At 37.4% G+C, this 20,416-nt stretch overlaps 1 protein-coding gene across 1 annotated transcript in view; it reads left to right on the top strand.

The window, feature by feature from the left end:
- Positions 1 to 18,643, top strand: part of TTC29 (tetratricopeptide repeat domain 29) — a 110,772-nt gene extending 92,129 nt beyond the window's left edge. Inside the window, exon 10 of the mRNA XM_041411887.1 lies at positions 18,579 to 18,643. Coding sequence (XP_041267821.1) covers positions 18,579 to 18,643 — 65 coding nt within the window. The remainder of the gene's footprint in view (positions 1 to 18,578) is intronic.
- Positions 18,644 to 20,416: the final 1,773 nt, after the last annotated feature.

Here is a 20,416-nt window from a genome sequence, read left to right as displayed (position 1 = left end):
TTCCATCTACAAATGTGTACTGGAAGGCAACGTATCTACCACCAGAGAACATAGTGTATAATTCTCACTTTTAATACCTGAAAATGATTAAGATAAAAATATCCTCATCCCTGATGTTAAAAAGCAATAGCAATACAGCTAAGCTGTAATAACTTTGTCTTCTGTTCTTTGGGATAGACCTCCGAGTAGCATCCTCTTGAATTCACAGCAAAATAATAAGTTTTTTAATAGAGTAAATTTTCCTCTAGGATTATGTACTTATGTCTACTGCCTACCTTATCGAGGGACTTGATTCTTTGTTTAGTATAAGTAGCATTGGGATCACAATAAAAGAGAAGGCTGGTCTCCTTTGCTGTCTGCAGACTAGATTGCCTTAAGAGACATTGAGACCAGTAGAGAAAAAAGAAATTACACTGATCCAATAGATACACTGCTGAGAGGTTTCTATTATATTCTTACCTCAGACATTGTACCACCATTAAATTCACACTTTCAGGCCCTGGGAATCAGGTCAGCATGACAGAGAAGTTTGGCTAAAATGAATCTGCTATATTAGTTTTTGTGAAAATGATTAAGCTCCACAGGTTCAAGATCAGGACTATTTTTCAAGCAGTCATTGTTTCAAAGCTAGGCAAATAAACCCTGATAGAAAAGAGAAAATCATAGGGAGTCAGACCAAGATGAAATTGAGTATCAGAGTAAACAAACTACCTGAATACATGATCTCGAGTCAGAAAACAACACAGAGTCATTCATTTGGCACAGTTAAAAATCAGCTGGGAGGCAAATATTTTTTAAGTATTTTAAGTAGACTGCCCATCAAATAAGCATAATTATAATCAAAATTCTTACAACGTTCTCAAAATTCCTAAAGGCAATCAGCTCCACTCAAATTAGTAACTTGGATAAATCACCATTAATTAGCTAATATAAGCCAGCAGGTGGTTTTGAGCCCAGAGAGATTCCCTGGTTATTTAAATTATGTATACTATACTACACCAAAGATAGAATAAGTGAAACGCAAAAAACAGGCACAAGTCTGCTAAAAAATAAACAACAACAAAAACACTCTGTAGGGAGGATGCCTACCTAAGGTCTTCTCCAACTCCTACACCCTACCCAAAGCAATACAAGATGTTTTTGACTCTCAGCTCAGATATTGTCATCTACGAATGTTCTGTATGGCTCCTATTTCAGCTCTGAAATATATGCAGGAAACAAAATCTGCAGTGGAAGCTTGCTTGGAAAGGTTAGTTCTGAAGAATTTGTGATTACTAGAAGGACAGAGAGAGCAGTGACTCTGTTTTACAGAAATGCACCACTGAAACCGCAGGGATAGCCTTGTCCCACACACATTCATCCAAAAAACAGTGGGAGACTTTTTTTGTGAGCTTTGTAGGCATTTCCTATTAATAAATAAAATTACATAATTTTAAAAGATTAATGTCCAAGTCTTCTGTGACCAATGCTGTTGTGGTCAGTTGTGGACAATAACTGTTAGGAACCAAACCAAACACTTTCATATTAGTATGTCAGAAGAAAATGAGATTCTTTTTTAAAAAACTGGTACCAATAGCATAATGAAATCCAGAAATTCTTTGAGAAATGTGGCTCAAACCTTCCTACAAAACTATTGTCTTTCAATAACTCCTACTTGCACGGTGTTTTATCCTAAAAATCTCAGGGATTGCCATAAAATTCTGTCATAATTTACTGTCATGTGTATGCTTGGCAGTCATGCAAAATTGAGGCTCAATTGTATTTTACAGTCTCTGATTGAAGAAAATTATATTGTGTAGGGAGAAACAGCAAGATAATCCAGCTACTTGTATTTGTCCCACTGAAAATCTGGACAGTGATGCAGTAATAATACTTTAAAGAATTAAAACCCCTGCCAGTTTTTACTGAATGATCTGCAGGTCTGGTAAGTAATATTTAGCCCCAAATCATGCTCTGGGATCACCTATGCCTTTCACATCAATCAGCTCAGTGTGATGTTCTGTTTACAAAGAACTGAGACTGTGTATCTCATTGTATTCCTGCCTCTGTGTCTGCCAGATACTCTGTGTTGCTGATATTTTCTTCAGGCTGAGTGATGTATTTTGATGAACTTCTTTTCATACATTTATGCAGGTTTCTAGTCTATCCTACTTTTTTTTCAATGCAAATGATAAATGTATTATAAACCTGTTATCCAATAACTGTTTAGCATTTTCATTCAAACACAAGTTACAGTAAATTGAGTCTGTTCAATATGACAAATAGCAGAAGAAGGTTTTTCATTGCCATATTACAACCCAAATCCTAAAGTTATTTTTTTCTAAGCAGAGAAAACATGAAGCCTGTACCTGCCTAAGCCTTCCCACCTCAGCAATAAACACATAGGAATTTGGCTTATTCCCACATCAATGGGGAGTCAAGGCAGTTCCTGTGTTACCTGAAAAAACCTTAAGACATGCTAGCAAAATATGTAAAAATGGTAACAACCGTAGGTAGTTGTGTAGATAAAATTAATTCCATGTGTACACAAAAGTAATACCACCAGTTTTTAAAAAAATATGTCTTGCATTTTGTTTTAAAGTACCTTTAAAATGCTGGTTTTCTGTGCACAGTACAGAAGTATAGAGCTGTTCAGGGAAAAAAAATCCTGCAGACTTGTTGTTCAACACATGCAACACTGCCCTTTGATATCTTTTTTTGGACTTTGTAATAATGCTATAACTACCACTGTTCCCAAATATTTTATTTATAAAAACTGTCCTCCCACAGGGCAGCTGCAGATGATCTGCAAGCTGAAGACCAGTCTGCAAACTCCTCTCGCTCTAGGAAATGGTGCTCCTATTTGTAATATCAGTGCTTGCCTTGGGATTTTTAACAACTGGTGTGCTCCCAATTTCAGTATATACAGCACAAGATCCAGCTCTTGGTTAAAGAGTGGAGGTGACAGTTTAGCATCCAGTCTTTCCATGACAATGCTGATATGTTCTATTGTTGCTAAAACCATAAAAAACCAGTCTGAGTGCCTTTATGTTAGCACCACAGGCAAATTTGTGTTATTCTCTCGAGAAAAAATAGTCATCATATCTTGGAGGGATCAGCACTCACAAACCATCATTTGTTAGTAGCTTTTAAATGAAAGTCAAATAGCTGTTAATGTTCAGAAAATGTCAAGTTTGATAGAATGAGTTTTAGTCACCAAAAATATGAAATTGAGAGAGTGATGAAAACCCCTGGTAATGTTTAGCAGAGGTCATTTAAGTCTTGTTTCCTGCATGGAACAATTGGAAGAGTTTCTCTGTAGGTTTTTTATGCTAACCCTTCTCTAGTCTGCATGATTAAAGATCATGCTTTTCTAATACTCACATGATATATGGAAAAAAAGACTGTAGTAAGCTGAATCAAAGGCCTCTTTAGCCTGGTGTCTGTTCAGCAGTGGTTAATAGATTAGGGGAAAATATAAAACCAGGAAATTTGGAAGGAAGACCTCTGCGTGGTATTCTCTCCATATCTTCAGCAAGAAGTCAGGGACTTCTTGAAGAAGTTGAATCTAGATCCCATCATATTTAATAGACTTTCCTGTGTTTGTTCATGAGCTTATCCAGTGCATTTCTGTTACATAACTGGCAGCCAAGGCATCCCATTGAATTTGGCTGCTAAAATGCAGATTCCTTGGATCTGCCCTTAACCCATTTTTTGCAGCTTCAGTTGTTTCAACTTTTGCTCTGTAAGAAATTAAGTTATAATTTCTCACTCCTTTTCTTCATGGCACTCATGAAAATAGATACATCTCTTTATATCCTGCTATCAGTCATCTTTCTATCAAGCTGCAGTTTCCAATCTCCTTGTGCATAAAAGACATTTTACATACATGCATCAATTTGCATTTATCAACACTGAATTTTATCTGACGCTTTATTGCCCAGTCATAAACTCTTTTTGAAGTTCTTTAAAGATTTGATTTTGATCACCCAGTACAATTTTTTTTTTGTCAGCAGTAGGTTCTGTCACTTTGCTGTTCACCAACGTTTTGAATTGTTTGGTTTATTTGAATGTTTACAGAACAAATTCTGCCTTAGATCCCTGTTGAATTCACTACTGATGTTTTTCCATAATGAAAATCAATCCATCTATTTTTATCTTTCTTTTCTGCCTTTAAATAGTTATATTTAATCCAGGGAAGATATCTGAAGCATTCTGGGATTCTAATCAACCAGGTAATAGTCGTCCAGATCTCTTGTATTCCTCAAGAGAAAATAACCTCAGGAGACCTCTGCAGAAGTGATCTTGATTTCTTTTATTCATTATAACATTTTAATTTACTTATCTATCATTATATCCTTTATTAGAGTTGTAGCTAATTTGCCTGGTATGAAAGTCAGATTTTTACTGGTCTCTCCTCCCATGGCACATTCTTGGTTTTAATTAATGTCTTGTTCAGCACTTCATGTCACTCTTTTACTGAGGCTGATTTAAGCAATACTTTTGTACATGTCCTTTAAACCTCTTGAGCAAATACTACTTTCTTGCCTGATTGATTTCTCAGCTTGTTCTAATCCTACTCTGGCAATGTTTTGGTTTGAGACTGTTCCTCTCTTACCTAAAAAATAAAAATGCTGATCTCTGCTGGAGGTCTTCATTAGTGACCACTGACCCAATAATACATTTCACCTTTCTGCTGTTATCTTCTGTTCCATGAGTTCTCATTCAGCTTTTGTGTGTGTTTTTCTGGGGGAAAAAAAAAAATGTAATTGTGCTTCTCCCCACTATTTCATTCTTAGGGACACAAATAGAAATAGGAGAACAATGCAATCTGTGGAGATGTGATGCTTGATATCAGTGCTCTGTTGTTTTTGTGTGGTCATCATAAATTAAACCACTGGGTTAAGCTGTACTTTTATGCCCATACACTGAAAACTTCCAGCTGTTGTGTTTTCAAAAATTCTCTCTGATATCTTGGCACCATGAAATTTCACACTGGAGTGCAGTTTAAAGCCAGGCCGTCATCAGCTGTTCCTAGGTGCAGTGAGGGGATCGAGTTGATGTTCATGTGCTACAGCAGAGAGCAGCTTTCTGTGTCAGTGGCAAATGAGCAGGACACAGGGTGATTGCAAAACAGCTGCAACCTCCTGGGCTATCCAGGGGAATTTCTGACAGGCATGTCAACCTACAGAGGTCCTGATGCTGCTTTTAATTGAGAGCTATATAGTAGAGACACCTGTACCTTCTTGCATTTTCAAAGTTCAAGGAAGCTTCCCCAGTAATCAGTGTCAGAATACAATATCATGTGGTTACTAAACTTTTTGTCACTTAGTGATTTTCCCTGCATTGTCTTGTTCATTACTTTTTTGGGAAAAAAATCTGTATTGTTAATGACTATTTCCACTCTTTTTTCCTTCATCATCTTTTCACATTTTTGCTGTCTTCAGGATTTTCTTTTATCTTTTCCTTGCAATGCTTTTCTGATAGGGACTTCACTCCTTTTTCTCTCCTCACAGCACTGGTTAAATGATCAGAGATGAAGTTTGATTTGATAGTGAAGTGCTGTTATTTGAATTTAGAGATAACACCCTAATTGAAATGGGAGTAGGAAAAGAGGTTTATTCAAGGATATTGCTTTAACTTGTCTGCAGAATCAGGCAAATACCACAGCATTTGATACTGGAAGAACATTCAAACCTCTTTGGGGAAACGAATGGAGGGAATAGTTCAGTGAAAGTGTCCTGGAAAGCTTTGGGTACTTGAGAGAAAGGGAGAGACAGAAATTGTTTGGAATGCATAAATGTGGTGAAACAGTAGAAAGCTCCAGCATTCAGAAGGAAAGAGTTGTATCTTCTGAAAGTTTTACCTGATAGCCCAAAAAGTAGGGACAGGGATTTGAAAGAAAAAAAAAGAATTCTGTTTGTGATCCTTTGTGGTTCATTTTTGCCTGGTCTTCACTTTGTACAGGAGTTCTGAAAGGTTCTAAGCCTGCTGGCTTGTTTTGGAAATTTCAGAAGATGCAATGTGTGCTCTGTGGTGTCTTGTGTGAGCTTTTCAAAATTAGCTTCAAAGCTGGTATATTACATTTTTGCCAAGTCATATTTTCTCTCAAGTGTGTGATGTATGCTTGAATTAAGATGTCATGATTTATTTAAATGTCTGCAAAAAAAAAAAATTACAAAAAAATAATTTCCTTTTTTCAACAGCCTAACTTTTAACCCTTTGTTTCACAGTGTGAAAACTGCTGTTTTTTCTGTTTGCTTTCTATATATAGTGAAGACCTACATTTATTTTAAAAAAATACATAAAAGTACTTAGGTATAAATGTAAACTTTAATATTGTACCTCCTGTGGTTAATGAAGTAACTTGGGAAAGTCAGAATTTAATCCAGACCTGGACCAGTACTTTGGCTTGTATTAGGTTGTTTGTTTACACTTATTTTTGGTGAATAGATATGTCCTTAGCAAATATATTATATACAAAACTATGAATTAGCATTGTCTTACTAAATTTAGTTGTCCATTAACAAATCCAGAACTCTTCAAAATAAATCTCTTGTTTCATAATTTAAACTTCTCTACTAAAACTACTTTTAAGATGCCAGTAGCTGTTGTCTGCATTGAACTGTAAATCATTTGTGTGTGAGATTAAACTTCAAATGAAGTTATAAAAAAGTATTGTGTTTTGCTAAAGCATTACTTAAAAGCTCTTGGGGAGTTGTGTTGTAACTATTTCTATCTGTGACGTGTTGTTCCTATAAAATCAGAAAACAAATTTCATACTAAATTTGCCTTTTCACATAATTGTTAATTGTGAAGCTACTTTGCCATTACAAATAATAATTTGAATGTAAATATATACAAGAAATGTGTATTTGAGATGTCTATACTTTTGATTTAGGTGAACTTGGTGATCTCTAAACTAACAATGTCCTAGAACACAGAATGATTCCTCTTTCTGAATGCCATAGTATACCAACTCTTGAAAGAAAAGTACAAATAATGGATGCAAGATTGAGATCCTTAGTGTCAGAAAAAAGTAGAAGAAAATATTCCTTTTTTTGAAGTGGTATTGTGTCTCACCTCTGCACTCAGGAAGGAGTGAAACCATACAGAACTAAATACTCATCACAATGGTTTAATTAGTTTGCATATGGTGCACAAATTTGGACAACGTGCATAAATTAATACTTAGATTTGGATTAGTAGTTGAAAACTAATCTGAAAGTTATTTTATTAGCATATTAAACAATTATATTAACGAATAACACTACTGGTAAACAAACATGCAGTTTGAAGTTCTTACCCAGAAGTAGAATGCACAAAAACTGATTTCTCACTTCTTTCAAGTAAGCAAACCTGCACATAGGTTCAAAGTGTTTAATTTAATTACTATTAAAATTTAAGTCAATGACTAGAAAGGGAATCTAGAGCAAACGTGCACTGCAGCTTACCCTAAAGGAAGAAATATTGGGCCAATGAAAGCAACCTATAGAGAATGGGAAATAACAGGCATGTGCTGGCATATTAGGAATGTCTCTTCATAGATGTGCAAGTTTTATTTCAAGTTGTCCTCACCCTTCTCAATAAGAATGACTGATAGCTTCACTTTGTGATTTCCCAGCTTTTAAGAGTCTATTTTTATTTATTTTTTATGACCAACCTTGCACTTGTTAAATGTAATTTTTGCTTTATGTAGCATAGAAAAAAGCACATCTGCAGGATGCTATCCCATGAATTAACAAGAATGACTGGACATAAGACAAGAAATCCTTTAAAAACATATGTTCACATTAAATATCTGGGCTAGCTCAGTAAAGGAGGTCTTATGGGGTCATTTTTGATGCAGTACAAGTAAACCATTTCTGCTCTTCTGAAATAGTTTCTTTCAGGTTTATATTGAGCTTGTATAATGACGCATTACATAAATAAGGGCTTAGTTGGTACATTAGTCTTTTACATCTTGGATTCTTACTAAATCCTTGTTTTTACTAACTTGATGCTTAAGAGATATTGATTTCTGCTCCGCATGCCAATGGTGTTTATTTTGATATGGCTGGGATTAAAAACTAAATTAACAGGCATAATCAGTTTTCTTAGAGTCAAAAAGGGTGCTTTGGTACCTTTGGTTACATTCCTCTGAAGAAAAAGGAGAGCAGAAGAGATGTGATAAAAAAGGGATCAATTTATTCAATCACTGGGTATAAAAACATTAGCCCTGGGAAAGGCCCTTCCTCTAAGAGCTTTAGCTGCCCAGTCTCACTTGTGTGGCACAAAATAATTTGCATTTTTAGAGAAAATTCACGTCTTCTGCGAGCTCTAGTGAAACATGAATAAATTGCTTTCTTTTCCTCTTTTTCTGATTTTATAAAGCTGAATCCATTAGGGGCTGAGTCAAACTGTAATGAAAGAAAGGCAACAACTGAGATGATGGAAACCCTGGATTAGATTTCTTAGTAGTCCAAGCCCAGCTGTCATGGCCTACGTGTCAAGTTAGTACTCTTTGGGGAGGCCTGGCAGTACATGTGAATATTTTTTTTTAACTGCTGTGTTACAACAGGTCTCTAAAGCAGCTAGGAATTAAACAGAGATGCAGAGATTAAGAATTAAATAGAGCCACAGCAAACATTCCACCAGGGAGACTTGTAGTGGGGCAAGTAAACCTTCCCAGGGCTATTGTCCCACTGCCGTGCCTGGCAGGCTCACCTGTGACCTGGAGACTTTGAGACCTCCAAGTGGAGCTGTCTTATTCCAATTTATAGCAATGAATTTTGTCTATTACACTTTGTGAGCTTTGTTGTGAGGTAAGACTGTGGTTTGATCAGAACATACAGATCCCAGCATGGATTTTATGCCAGTTACTGTTTTTATAAGGAAGACCTGGTGTCAAAGCACCAAACATTCCTCTGAGTACAGACTGATGTTAAATTATCAAATTACTGGTGCCCAGAGTCTTCTGCCTAGTGCTTGGAATTTATCCAGCTTCCAAAGAGACTCTCACATCCTCCCATGGAGGGGCATGATGACACAGTCAAGTGCACAGTCAAGTGCCCTGGTCTGTAAAAGATTCAGACACCTGAAATCATCTCAAGTTCACCATTCACTTTGTGAATTTGGGGAAATCATTGTATTTTCAACCCTAAGATAATCTCATATCAGATTTCCTTAACTGTGGGAACAGTTTATAAAAAAAATAAAATCTGCTAGAATCCCTATCAGACTTGTGCCCTGGGGGAAAATCCCTTCTTTATTTCTCAGCTTTGTATGATTTCTCTCATCTTAGGAAAGCATCTCAAACCAGCAGCAGCTGGTGTCTGCCTGCACTTCCACTGCTGCCTTTGTGAGGGACAGAACTGAGCAGCAACACCTAAATAACCCTGTTTCCTTTTCTCCCCTTGCATTGTGGTTGTGGAAAAGATCCAAAAGAAGCCAGGTCACCCATTGCTGCTCCCCTTCCCTTGAACCTAGAAGTCCCTGCCTCCCCTCAGCTCTGTTAAGTGTCTGCCACACTGGGAGTACCTGCTGGTGACTCTCATCACTGTGGTCAAGGAGTGGAATAGGAGGGTGACATTTTTTGCTTCATGAAGGCATTTTGCTTTCCTGCTGCGTGCTTCTAATCTCTGCTGTTCCTTGAGCAAAACAGTGTGACTGGTATGGCATAATTCAAAGTGAATTTAAAATTTCTGAAGTCAAATGTTTTCTAAAAAGATCTGTTTTGAAGCAATTTGGCAAAGCTGACATAACCATGCTAACTTCAGTGAACCTGCATTGCCTGCATCAGTTGAGAATTGGGCCCAGACTAGCCAGAGCATTTATTTTTAAATTCTAGCTTCTGCTGGCTTTTTCTTAAAAGTCTCTGTAGTTCTATAACTTTCTAAAGTAGCTCACAAGTCTTGTGCTACTGCTAATAAAACAGAAAATCCATTTCCATTTTTCAGTGTAATCTTTTTTTCATGTGAATCTATTTCTCATCAAAAGAAGCGAGTGACTGGCGTGAAAGCTGGAGCTCTCTGCTTAGCTGTAAAGACAAGTCTTGGTCTTTCAAGTTGTCACACGTTGTCTGGGAGAACATGGCCATAAATTCAAAAACTAGGAGGGAGAAACTAAACACCCTGTGTTGCTGTGGCCAGCAAAAGTATTGTTCCCAATGCCTGGCGAAGAGAATTAGGTTTGATTTCTGATTCTGTGTTCTCAACCTATTGGTAAAATCAGCAACAAAAGCTGAGACAAAGAGGATTCTCCCAAGTGCCCATGGGAGAGGTATGTCCTATAGCACACCAGTGTCAGCACATGTCACTGCAAGGACCCTGCATAAACTAGGACCTTCATTTCCAGCAGTTATTTTTGTTGGTTATTTTTTAAAGATAAGTAGGAGCACTTTTCTTCAGTCTTAGAGGGGAGCAATATTCTCCCCAGACAAGCTTAGTCACAAGAAAATTGATACTTCCATAAGGGATTCCATACCTTCTTTTTAAAGAACATTATCTTCCAGACACTTCCCTACATCTCCTCAGGCAGAGAGGATGCACTCATGCCTGGGGTGCCTTAGAAGATATAAAGCTAAAGTCAGGTAAGGAGAAAAAAATCTCCATGGCATTCCTTTTTTTTTCTTGTAGCAGATGCATTGCTGGGATTTCTCTGCTTCACTGGCTTCTGCTTCTGTACCCAGGTGATACCTTTGGCTAAGTTCTTGGAAGACAGTTTCCCAGGCAAAAAAAACCTGCATTATAGAGACCTTAGATGACAAACAGTTTGCAAGCTACCAGGCAGAGTCGTCACTGGAGATGCTCTCAGCCATGAAAAAGTGCTCTTACAAGTGTAATTATAGAAGGGCAGGCAAACTTTTAGAGACCAGAAAACAGCAGAGCCAAACTCTCAACATAAGAAATGAGAGCTGCAGAATGAGAAACTCTTAACAAAATTAGATAGGACACTCATGTCAAAATACAGAGGTAAAGCAGAAAGAACTAAAATCAGAGATAGTTTCAGTCTAAGCAGTCTGATACTGTATTTGAACCTCAGTATGATGATGGCATACAGTTAAGCAAGAGGACGTGCTTAAGTAATCTGTGTTTCCCAGCTTTCCTCCCCTGGGACACCTTTAAGGAACCTGAATTTCAGAGAAAGGAGTGCTAACCACTCTGTGACAGCTAGGTCCTTTGAAGACACATCAAGCTGCATATTCAGAAATAAATATTACACACTGCCAGTGAGCAGCTCTTCTGCTCAGTGTTTTGCTCAGTGGGTAGAAGGTGGTATTCACAAAAAGCAGGCACATGAACTGTCCTGCTGTGCAGGTTTTAACTGTGTTTTAACACCAAATATTTAACAGACAAAATGCACTATATCTGAGTAAATGAAAAAGGATGAGGCTTTATGTGTAGTCATATACAAAAGTTGCACAGTAAATGCAAAAAATGCAAAAAGTAGATTCTCCAGCAGAGTATTTAAATTTACAGTAGAGACTGTAGTGAATTGGGGGAAGACAGCAAGAATTTTTCAGGGTAGTGGCTTTGTTATGAATTGGTGTCAGAATTGTCACTGTGTCTGAAATCTGTGTTTTCACAGCTACTGTACTTTATTTATTTACTGAGCACCCAATATACCTGACTTCGCATTTTTTTTTAAGTGAAGTAGTCATGATAGTTCTGCACACAATTTAGGAACAAATATACTGCTTCTGTTGTGATCAATAAGTTGTCAGAAACATCACCTTGCTTACTGCTTCTTTGCCCTTCACAAAAAAAAAAAAAAAAAAAAAAAAAAAAAAAAAAAAAAAAAAAAAAGTAGATTTCATTCATACTCTAAAGATGTGGGTTGAAACTTTGATGCAATATCATTGAGACAGACACATTTCTGTAAAAGTCTATAGGAATGCCTCTAAAAATACTGGTAAGTGTTCTGTGAGACAATAAACTGTCTCTTCTGTGAGCAAGGTAAGGGTTTCCTTTCATATGGATTTCTGAGTAGATTTCAGGCTCAGTCTTTAGTGATAAGCAAAGATAGAGGTAATAGAAGTGTTTTTATACTCCTTGTTCTCACCAGCTCCTCAGGGTAGACAAGAGCAAGTTTGGCTTCTACCACAAGAGAAAGCAGACACCCTTTGCTCAGAAGTTTGCTTTCTCAGCAGGTCCCCCCAGGACTTTTCTTGTCTTTAGGAGACAGCAAGTAGGTTGCAGTTGTGATCATTCTGCATCTGGATGGGGACTGAAAGAAAAGAAACCCTTCTCTAGGCCATTTGGGAATTCTACTTTGCACTGTGGAAACTTTGATTAACCAGCTGGGCAGACGCTCAGCTGCTTTCTGCTGCTGGAAAACTTTGCCTTTGATTGAGAATATTTCAAGACACTAAATGGCAAATATGAAATCGAGCCAGAGACAAAATGCTGTACTGAAATTTTAGGCTAATAGTTTGGATTTAATGTAGAATTTATTGACAGTAAAGGTAAAACTATAAGCTAAAAACTGGCAGCAATTTTGTTCAGGTTTCTTCATGTTTGAAGTGATCTTCTTGATGATTGTTTTCCAAAGCTGATTTTTCTGTGTCACCAATATTTGTCTAGAATTTTTGTGATCTCTAACTTCCAGATACACAAAAGACACAGTGTCATATTTTGGCCTTGAGAAAAATCCCTGGTTTTCTATCTACCGTCAACAATTTGGCCTGATAGAGCTGTTATTTAAAATTTATATTCAACAAATGGTTTGAGCAAAAGATGTCACAGATGAATGTATAACAATGCACAGAAGTGAAAAAGGTAAGATCAAGAGAAATTTCCATTGTACAAATGTCTGGAACATGGCCAAACTATGTAAGAGAGGAAGATTAAATTTTCTGAGAACTGTTGAATATGAGTTAGTAAACAATGGAAGTTATTAGTTAGGGAAAAATTTATATTCCTGTTAGATTTTCTCACCCAAACCAAAAAAACCTTTCACTTTCATTATAGTGCCATAGTCTGAGTAGGCTCTTCAAAAGCTTATAAAATAAATTCTGCTTCTCATTCATAAACTTGCCCATCTGTGAAGTCTTTATTCCTAGAAACCTACCTGCTCAAGTGCAGGCTGTAGTTCATTAAAGATTCCCATTTGTACTCATAAAGACTCGTTCATTTCCCTGAATAATGTATATGGTGTGCTGAAAGAGAACTAACTCTTGCTTTTACAATCTAAATTAAACAACTTTGTCGAATAAAAGAAGCACTGTCTCACTTCCACTAGGCCATAAGCCCTAAGGGTCTTGTATTTGCGTGTTCTTTATTTATTTTTGCCAAATTGTCCTTCAAGGATCTGACAGCTGAGAACTGAGCCAGTTTAATTGTTTCTTTCTCTGCCTGCTTAGAAAGACAGAGGCAAGCATGGTCACAACTCTGCTGAAGCAAATACACATCCATAAATTTATTCTAAAATGCAATTGGATGATCTTCTGTCTTTTTCTCAGTCCCACCTTCTAAGCTTCCTCATCTTGAGAGTCCATCTCTGTTATGTGTGGCTTTTCCAAATGCCCATGATTAATAACTGCTGTGATTCATTAGCCTGTGTTGTTGGCAATGTTTCCCCAATGGGAGCATTTGCTATCTAGGGATAGTCCATGATTGCTCTGCCTCCTGGAACAGTAAGATGCTTTCAATCTAATGCGCTGTCCATGTTTTAGCATAAAATAATATTAAGGCATCCACATAATGGAACCATCTGAAGATCCATTTTATTAAGCACTGGAAGAAAATGTGTGTGTGTTTGCATGTGCAAGGGAAGCATGACCAGCAAACCTATTTCACCAGAAACGGCGTTTCCATGAGGGTTTCACGTAAAGACACAGCTATTTTGAGGTGTAGTTCTTCAGCTGTGAGCATGAAAAAATACTCCATAGCCAATATCTCACCTGGTGCAATTAACTTACTCAAATTATATACAGCCTATTCGAAGAAGGAAAAATAGGAAACAGAGGTAGGTTTATTGTACTTATTCCATTTTGAGGATATTTATTTTAAATGCAATCTACCTTCAAATACAGAGCTGTACTGCTCTAAAAGATTGCTGCTTCAAGTTGCTCCACATACCTTAACATAGCATGGACCCTTTTTACATTATACGATCAACTTTTTGACAGTGCAGGGCCAGCACAGCTAATGGAATAATAGCCTGCAGGGTCCAGCTAAATGATATACGAATATAATCAACCTTTGTGATGACTATTCAAAAGTAATCCCTTTAGCTTTCAACTGCAACTTATATTTCAACCAGGCAAAGCCATATGAAGAAAATCTCTGCAGACTCCACTGATACAATATGGCCTTCATATCCCCACAGTGTGTTTGCTGCTCACAGTAAGTTTTAAATTTAAGGTAATGGCTACTGTATATTCATGTGAGCATAGAACAATACCTTTGATTTGTTGGAGAAATGTTACATTAGCTACCAAGGGCCCTATTCAGTAAACTTTGACACAACTCTTATATAAGGCTTACTGTTTATTCTAAATGGAATATGCCTGATAGAAATGGTTTGCATGCCCAAATTGTACAAATTCATTAATCTTTATATTAATAAAACCTCCAAGTACAACTGCCTCCCTTCCAAGTTAACCAAGTCAGGATACATGGTTAAACAGGTAGGCCCAACATGCTTCTAAAAGGCATTGCATCAGTTTTCATTTATCAAGACAGAAAAATACTTCGGAAGATCATCTACAAGTATGGGATGAACATGTTGTTTGCAGCCGTATTATTTTCTGATCTATCTCTATTCCTACACCATTACATCATTCTTCAGACTATATAACTCAAAGCAGCTGTGTGACCTTTAAAAATGCAAGTAAATTTTAAAATACAATAATGGGTTCTATCTCATCAGCTGTGTATCACCGACATGGTAATACATCGAGATAGTCTTGCTTTCTCTCCCTTTGGTGACAAAAACATGCAGTATTGGCTAGTGGTGGATCTGAATACATGGAAGTAATTCTGTTAAAAGGAAAATAGATGTAATGAAAATGCTGTGTTGCCTTACAGTACAACTTTTGTACGTACACTAGTTCAGGCTCATCAGCAGGAGGTACAAATAGGGCCTTGCTTGTGTACAGGCACTTGAAACCATGTGAGAACATAAGAGCATGTTACCATATCTTGATGGAGGATTCTGCTTAAGCAGGTGAGCTATAGTGGAGGAGTAGGAGAGCGTGTGGGCTTTCCTTCTATTTGTTTTCCATGGCACTTCTTGAGCCCACAGGAAACTACTGCATCCTCAGCATCCTGCAGCAGGGAGTTCCAGTGATGAGATGGCAGTGCACAAAGAAGCCCTTGCTTTGTATCCAAGCCCACCACCTCCCACTTTCAGTAGATCCTACCTCATTTTTTTATTTGGAAAACACAGTGAAAAATTATTTCTGGGTCACCTCGTGCTTGCTACACTCACTGTTACTTTTGTCATCTTCTCTAAAAAATTTCTTTTTTTTTTTTTTCCAAACTAGTTTCAGCTGAAACTATATACCTGAAACAATAATCCTCTTATGACTTTTATCACTTTATGGAGCTTTCAGTGGAATTCTTGTTTAATAAAGTCCAACAGTCTTTGAATAATGCAAACTTTGGATTTTAATGGATTCCCATCACACGGGCATGCAGTCTCAGCTGTTGTCTGTTTCATTTTCTTTATAATCTTTTGAGAGAATGTTGCCTAAAATTCCTGTCCTTTCTGGAATTAGTCGTAGCTTCAGTCTTTGTGGGTGCGGCCTTCTTTCTTTTTTACGGCTTTTCACTAATCATATAATGTAAAGGAGTTGCAGCCCTGCATTGTTTTCTACAAAACCATCACGAAATAATGGATTTTTAGAAGTATAGCATTCTGTAGATACACACACGGAAACAGAAGGAACAGAGATGCCAATTCTAGCTGCACTGAAAATCCAACCAGACAATTTTAATTATATTTTATCAACAGCAGTGGTAATCTGTCAGGGACATCCTATTATGATTAATTATATTTACATTGTATTAATACATATTAATGTTATCCCCACATTTTGCACAATAAGATGGAAGGAGAATGCTTGATGGTGTGATCTGTGGTGGTATATATGTATTATCATTATGAATATGAGATGCTTTTATTGTTTCCAAATAGCATAGGCCAAACAAATGCCAAGAAAACATTTATGGCTCAGTATTCCATCAGTTATCCTTGATATGCTTAATATGTGCTGGGAGGGCAAAGCTGTTAATCAGCCAATAATAGCTTGGTGCCCAAGTGTGAAGGCAAAAGGCTGAAAGGTGCACAAGAAAAGCAATTTCTGCTGTAACTCCCCATCTGTCATGTGCACATCCCCCCTGTCTCTTGCACGTGTCAGTGTCTGCAGCTGTCAGAGACACACTTTTCTGTGTTTTTTCCTGGAAATACAGATGTTGCTGTACCCAGCCACATTCTGGGCTTGAGTCACTCACTTTACACCACTTTTCCACCAAAGCGCATTCACTGGAAAGAGCAGCAACACTGCATTGGTGTGAAGCTGGGGTGGGACAGCACAGTTCTGATGCCTTGGAGAAGTGAGCACTTCTGACCATCTGGGGCTCGGGGCTGCTTGCCACTGGCTGAGTTTCCAAGTCAAGCTGAGCTGTGCAGGTTTCATTAGATTGTTTTCATTTAAGCCTTGATCTGCTAGGAAAGGAATTCCCATTCATTTACTTTAGGCCTGGTTTCAGAACGTGTCACCTGGAATAACTACATTGTTAATAAACCACTAACACACACCTTGCCCCCATACAACATGAGATTCCATATGGGAATGCCAATTCTCAGATATTCTTCATAGATTTACTTATCCTGTTCTTACTTGCATACAACTATGGATAAAGTCCTAATTAGCAGCTATACTTAATAAAAGCCCGTGAAATTACAAAACAGAAATTTTATTGAGTCATGAGTGGTACAGTAGTTTTAATCTGTTCCAGACATTGTACCGGCGGAGACACTGCTTTGAACATTATTTTTAACTCTCACCAGAACTGGATTATTTATTTTGGCCACGAGTTAAACTATGATGCCAAACAAACACCATTGGTATTGCTGTGACTGAAAGCTAAAGTCCAGTTTTAGGCATCACAGTACAAAGAGGTAGTGACAAATTGAGGAGGATCCAGTTAAGAAAACATGACTTCCTTTCAAATATTGAAGAGACTGTGTTTTCTTAGCCTCCAAAAGAGAAGATTACAGAAAGGAAAACAGTCTCTCAAGCTCTAAGGAGTTATTCTGAAAGAGGGCTGTTCCATTGCTCTTTGTGTCTGCAAAAGGTAGAACAAGAGAAAAATCAGTTTAATTTGCAATAAATATTTATCTTAAGTATTAGGGAAGAAACAGAGCAATAAGGCTGTGAAGCACTGAAACAGAGAGATTAGGGATGTTGGGAAACAGCCTTCATCAGAAGCCTTGGAGAATGGATGTCAGGGGTGGACTAGATATAATGTGCACTTTCTTCATTTGAGGAGGCGAAGCAGATCAGTGGTTCCCAAAATAAGGAACAATGCCCCAGGGATGTTGTAGGTGGAACAAGGCAGAGGGAAGTGTGTTGCTGGAGAGTCCCTGGGAACAGAGCAGAAAGTGCAGCCAGGAGGAGGGAGTTTGGTGTGGAAACGGAGTGAGGAAGGAATGAGACAGCATCACTGGAGCAAATGGACTCTGTGGCTGTCAAGAACTGCAGAGTCAAGCCATGGCCTCCCAGCCACCTGTTCCCTGATCACATCCCATGAGGAAGACGCCACTGAGAAGTCGCAGCCTTCTCTTGCTTCCTGCCCTGCTCAATTCCTCCCCTGCATGGTGTTCCTCCTGCCTGCCATCTTTCAGTGCTGTCTTGGCCATCGTCTTCTCCCAAATGTATCTCCCTTGTTGGCTCCCCAGCTGGTCCCACCCAGACCTGTCCTGTTGGAGAACTGCTGCACAGGAGGGCAAGAAATGAGACCAGAAACCCCTGTCAGTTCTGTGTTTCTAGAATTATATCTTATGTGACTCACCTCTGTGTTTTTTAGATTTCCTTTTCTTGTGACTTTTTTTCAGTAGGTCATGTTTTTCAATTGAACCATTTAGGCCTTTTAACCATTAAAACTGTTGCAAGTCTAAAACACTCATGCTTTTTTTTTTTTTTTTTTTTTTAATAACAGAACCTGGTGAAGAAATAAGTGCCTCAAAGCCTCTGTGAGCCTCTGTCCAAGACAGTTCAAGATCTTCCTGGTACAGCATTTGCTCTTAATCTGCAGACTTTATATCAATGTGCTGATTTTTACAAAATGTCATTGCTATCAATACTTAACCTGATTTTGACAGGCAATTACACATCATCTCTGTATTACTATGTCTAAATAATTATATTTTTCCTGCTCATAAATGAATGAATTCACACTTCCCTCAGTTTTTTTGCACATGTTCCCAGTTTTAGAATTTAATTGCCTTTGATCGTGTAATTACTTCTAATTTACAGAAATAAGCCTTTGAGACAGAAACAAATCTGATTAATTAGATGCCAACCCCAAATATAAAACATGTAGATACCGATGTATATACATAAACTTCTGACATTTTAACATTTTTCTATTTGCTGGTTTTTGTTCTAGAGGATGCCTGCTTATTGACAGAGAAGCTGAAGTATGAGTACCAGAAGAGTGGTGTAACAAAGTAGGAATTTCAGCAAAGGTTTTGTCATTAAAATTTTTTTATCTTAAAAGTATCTGTCATTTAAATAATTTAAAAAAAAAAAAAAAAAGAGTAGTAGAATATAAAGTTTTTACTTTGTGCCCCCATTTCTTAATGTCTTCCAAAGTGTCAAGATCCTCTTGTTAAGATATTAAACATGAATGGGAATCCAAGATGCTCAATGCCTTGTAAGATCAGGCTCCAAATGTGTCTGGAGAGTTTTCTGTAAATCCCAGATTGTGGTCCCTCTCAGAAAAACTTATTCATAGAGCTACCAGTGATTTAGCATGTCTGTAATGGTTGGGGTTCAGCTGTAGCTGAAACAGAATAGATCCAGCCTGGGTGGGACACTATGGTACAACCTGCAATTTTGATCCAACCTATATCACAGGTTGGACTCAAAACACGACCAGGTTTGTTTAAAATCCATCTGGATGCAATCCAGTTCCATGTGCTGTGGGATAACCCTGCCTGGAGGTGGGACCAGATGTGGTCCCCTCCCAACCTGACCCATTCTGTGACTCTGTGCTTCACACCATCAGGTAAACTAAAATTCTGCTTAGGTTCTTTCTGGTAAATAATCTGAAGCACTGATTTTGGAGTCTGTGTAAAAAATTGTGTCCCACTTTGAGCTGATGAAACTCCTGACAGTGGGTTCCCCACATGACCCACTGACATCTGTGGTCTTCACAGTCCTCAGAGAACTCCAAGTCCTCAGAGCCTGCTGCTATCACTGTTGGCATTAGGAAGAGTTAGAGGAGAGAAGATGGAAGTTATCACTTTGCAAAATACACGTAAAACCAGGATTTGGAATCTTTGAATTTTATTTAGGAAAATTGATGATTCATAATTTCACATATTAGAAAACCCCCTCTTTTAAGCTAAACAAAGAAAGCTTTATCACTCCCAATAGCCAACCGTTCCTTTCTTTAAATGGAGGTTTCCAGACTCAGAGTTTGTAGCGAGGTCCATTAGACCTATAATCAGGTTTTATGATGGTGTTTGAGCAAGCATTAGCTTTTGCCATAGTAATAACTCAAGTCACAGTTTTCCTCTGATTGTAATCCAAGTATTTGGTTGACATGTGACAACAGGGTTTCTCCCTGTTAAAGGATAGTAAAAATGTATCATTAACCAGCTTTTATTAGACTATTTTTGATCCAAAATGCTGTATACATGCAATTTAAATACAAATAGCTCAATAATTTTATTCTTTTGTTTATATGTCTTTATTGTCTGAACACCATGCTTATTATAACAATGTTAATTTAGAAGGCTTTTGCAAGGCTGAAAAGTTGTATAGAAATATTCCCACGTGCAATTATGCACACACAAGGCAACAAATCTCTTTGCTGAGTGTTAAAATGAGGTAAACATTTTATGGAAACCAGAAAGAGAAACTGGACTACAAATTAAATATAAACATATGTATTGTTTACCCCTTAATTTTCCCCCCTATATTTTAGTAGTATTGGTATGAAATAAGAAAAACATTCTAAAATCAGCACAATTTTTCAAATAATATCTTAAAATCCTGTTATTCTCCAAGCTCTTCTAATCTTTGTAAATCTAGCATGACAGCTAATTTTAGATATTTGGAATTTTTTTGTCAAAATATTGTCAAACGAAATTACATAATTGAATTTGACCTTCATAGTTAAAAAAAAAAAAGTACGTAACATAAACTATGCCAAGATTCTAGAAAAGACAATTATCAATTTATCAAGGGCAAGTTTCTAAATACCTAATGACTTTTAAC

The sequence above is a fragment of the Onychostruthus taczanowskii genome, unplaced genomic scaffold, assembly GCF_017590055.1.
Source record: "Onychostruthus taczanowskii isolate IOZ18803 unplaced genomic scaffold, ASM1759005v1 scaffold38, whole genome shotgun sequence".
Taxonomy (NCBI): Eukaryota; Metazoa; Chordata; class Aves; order Passeriformes; family Passeridae; genus Onychostruthus; species Onychostruthus taczanowskii.
Note: the sequence above shows the minus strand (reverse complement) of the source record. Positions and strands in the feature narration are given on the sequence as shown.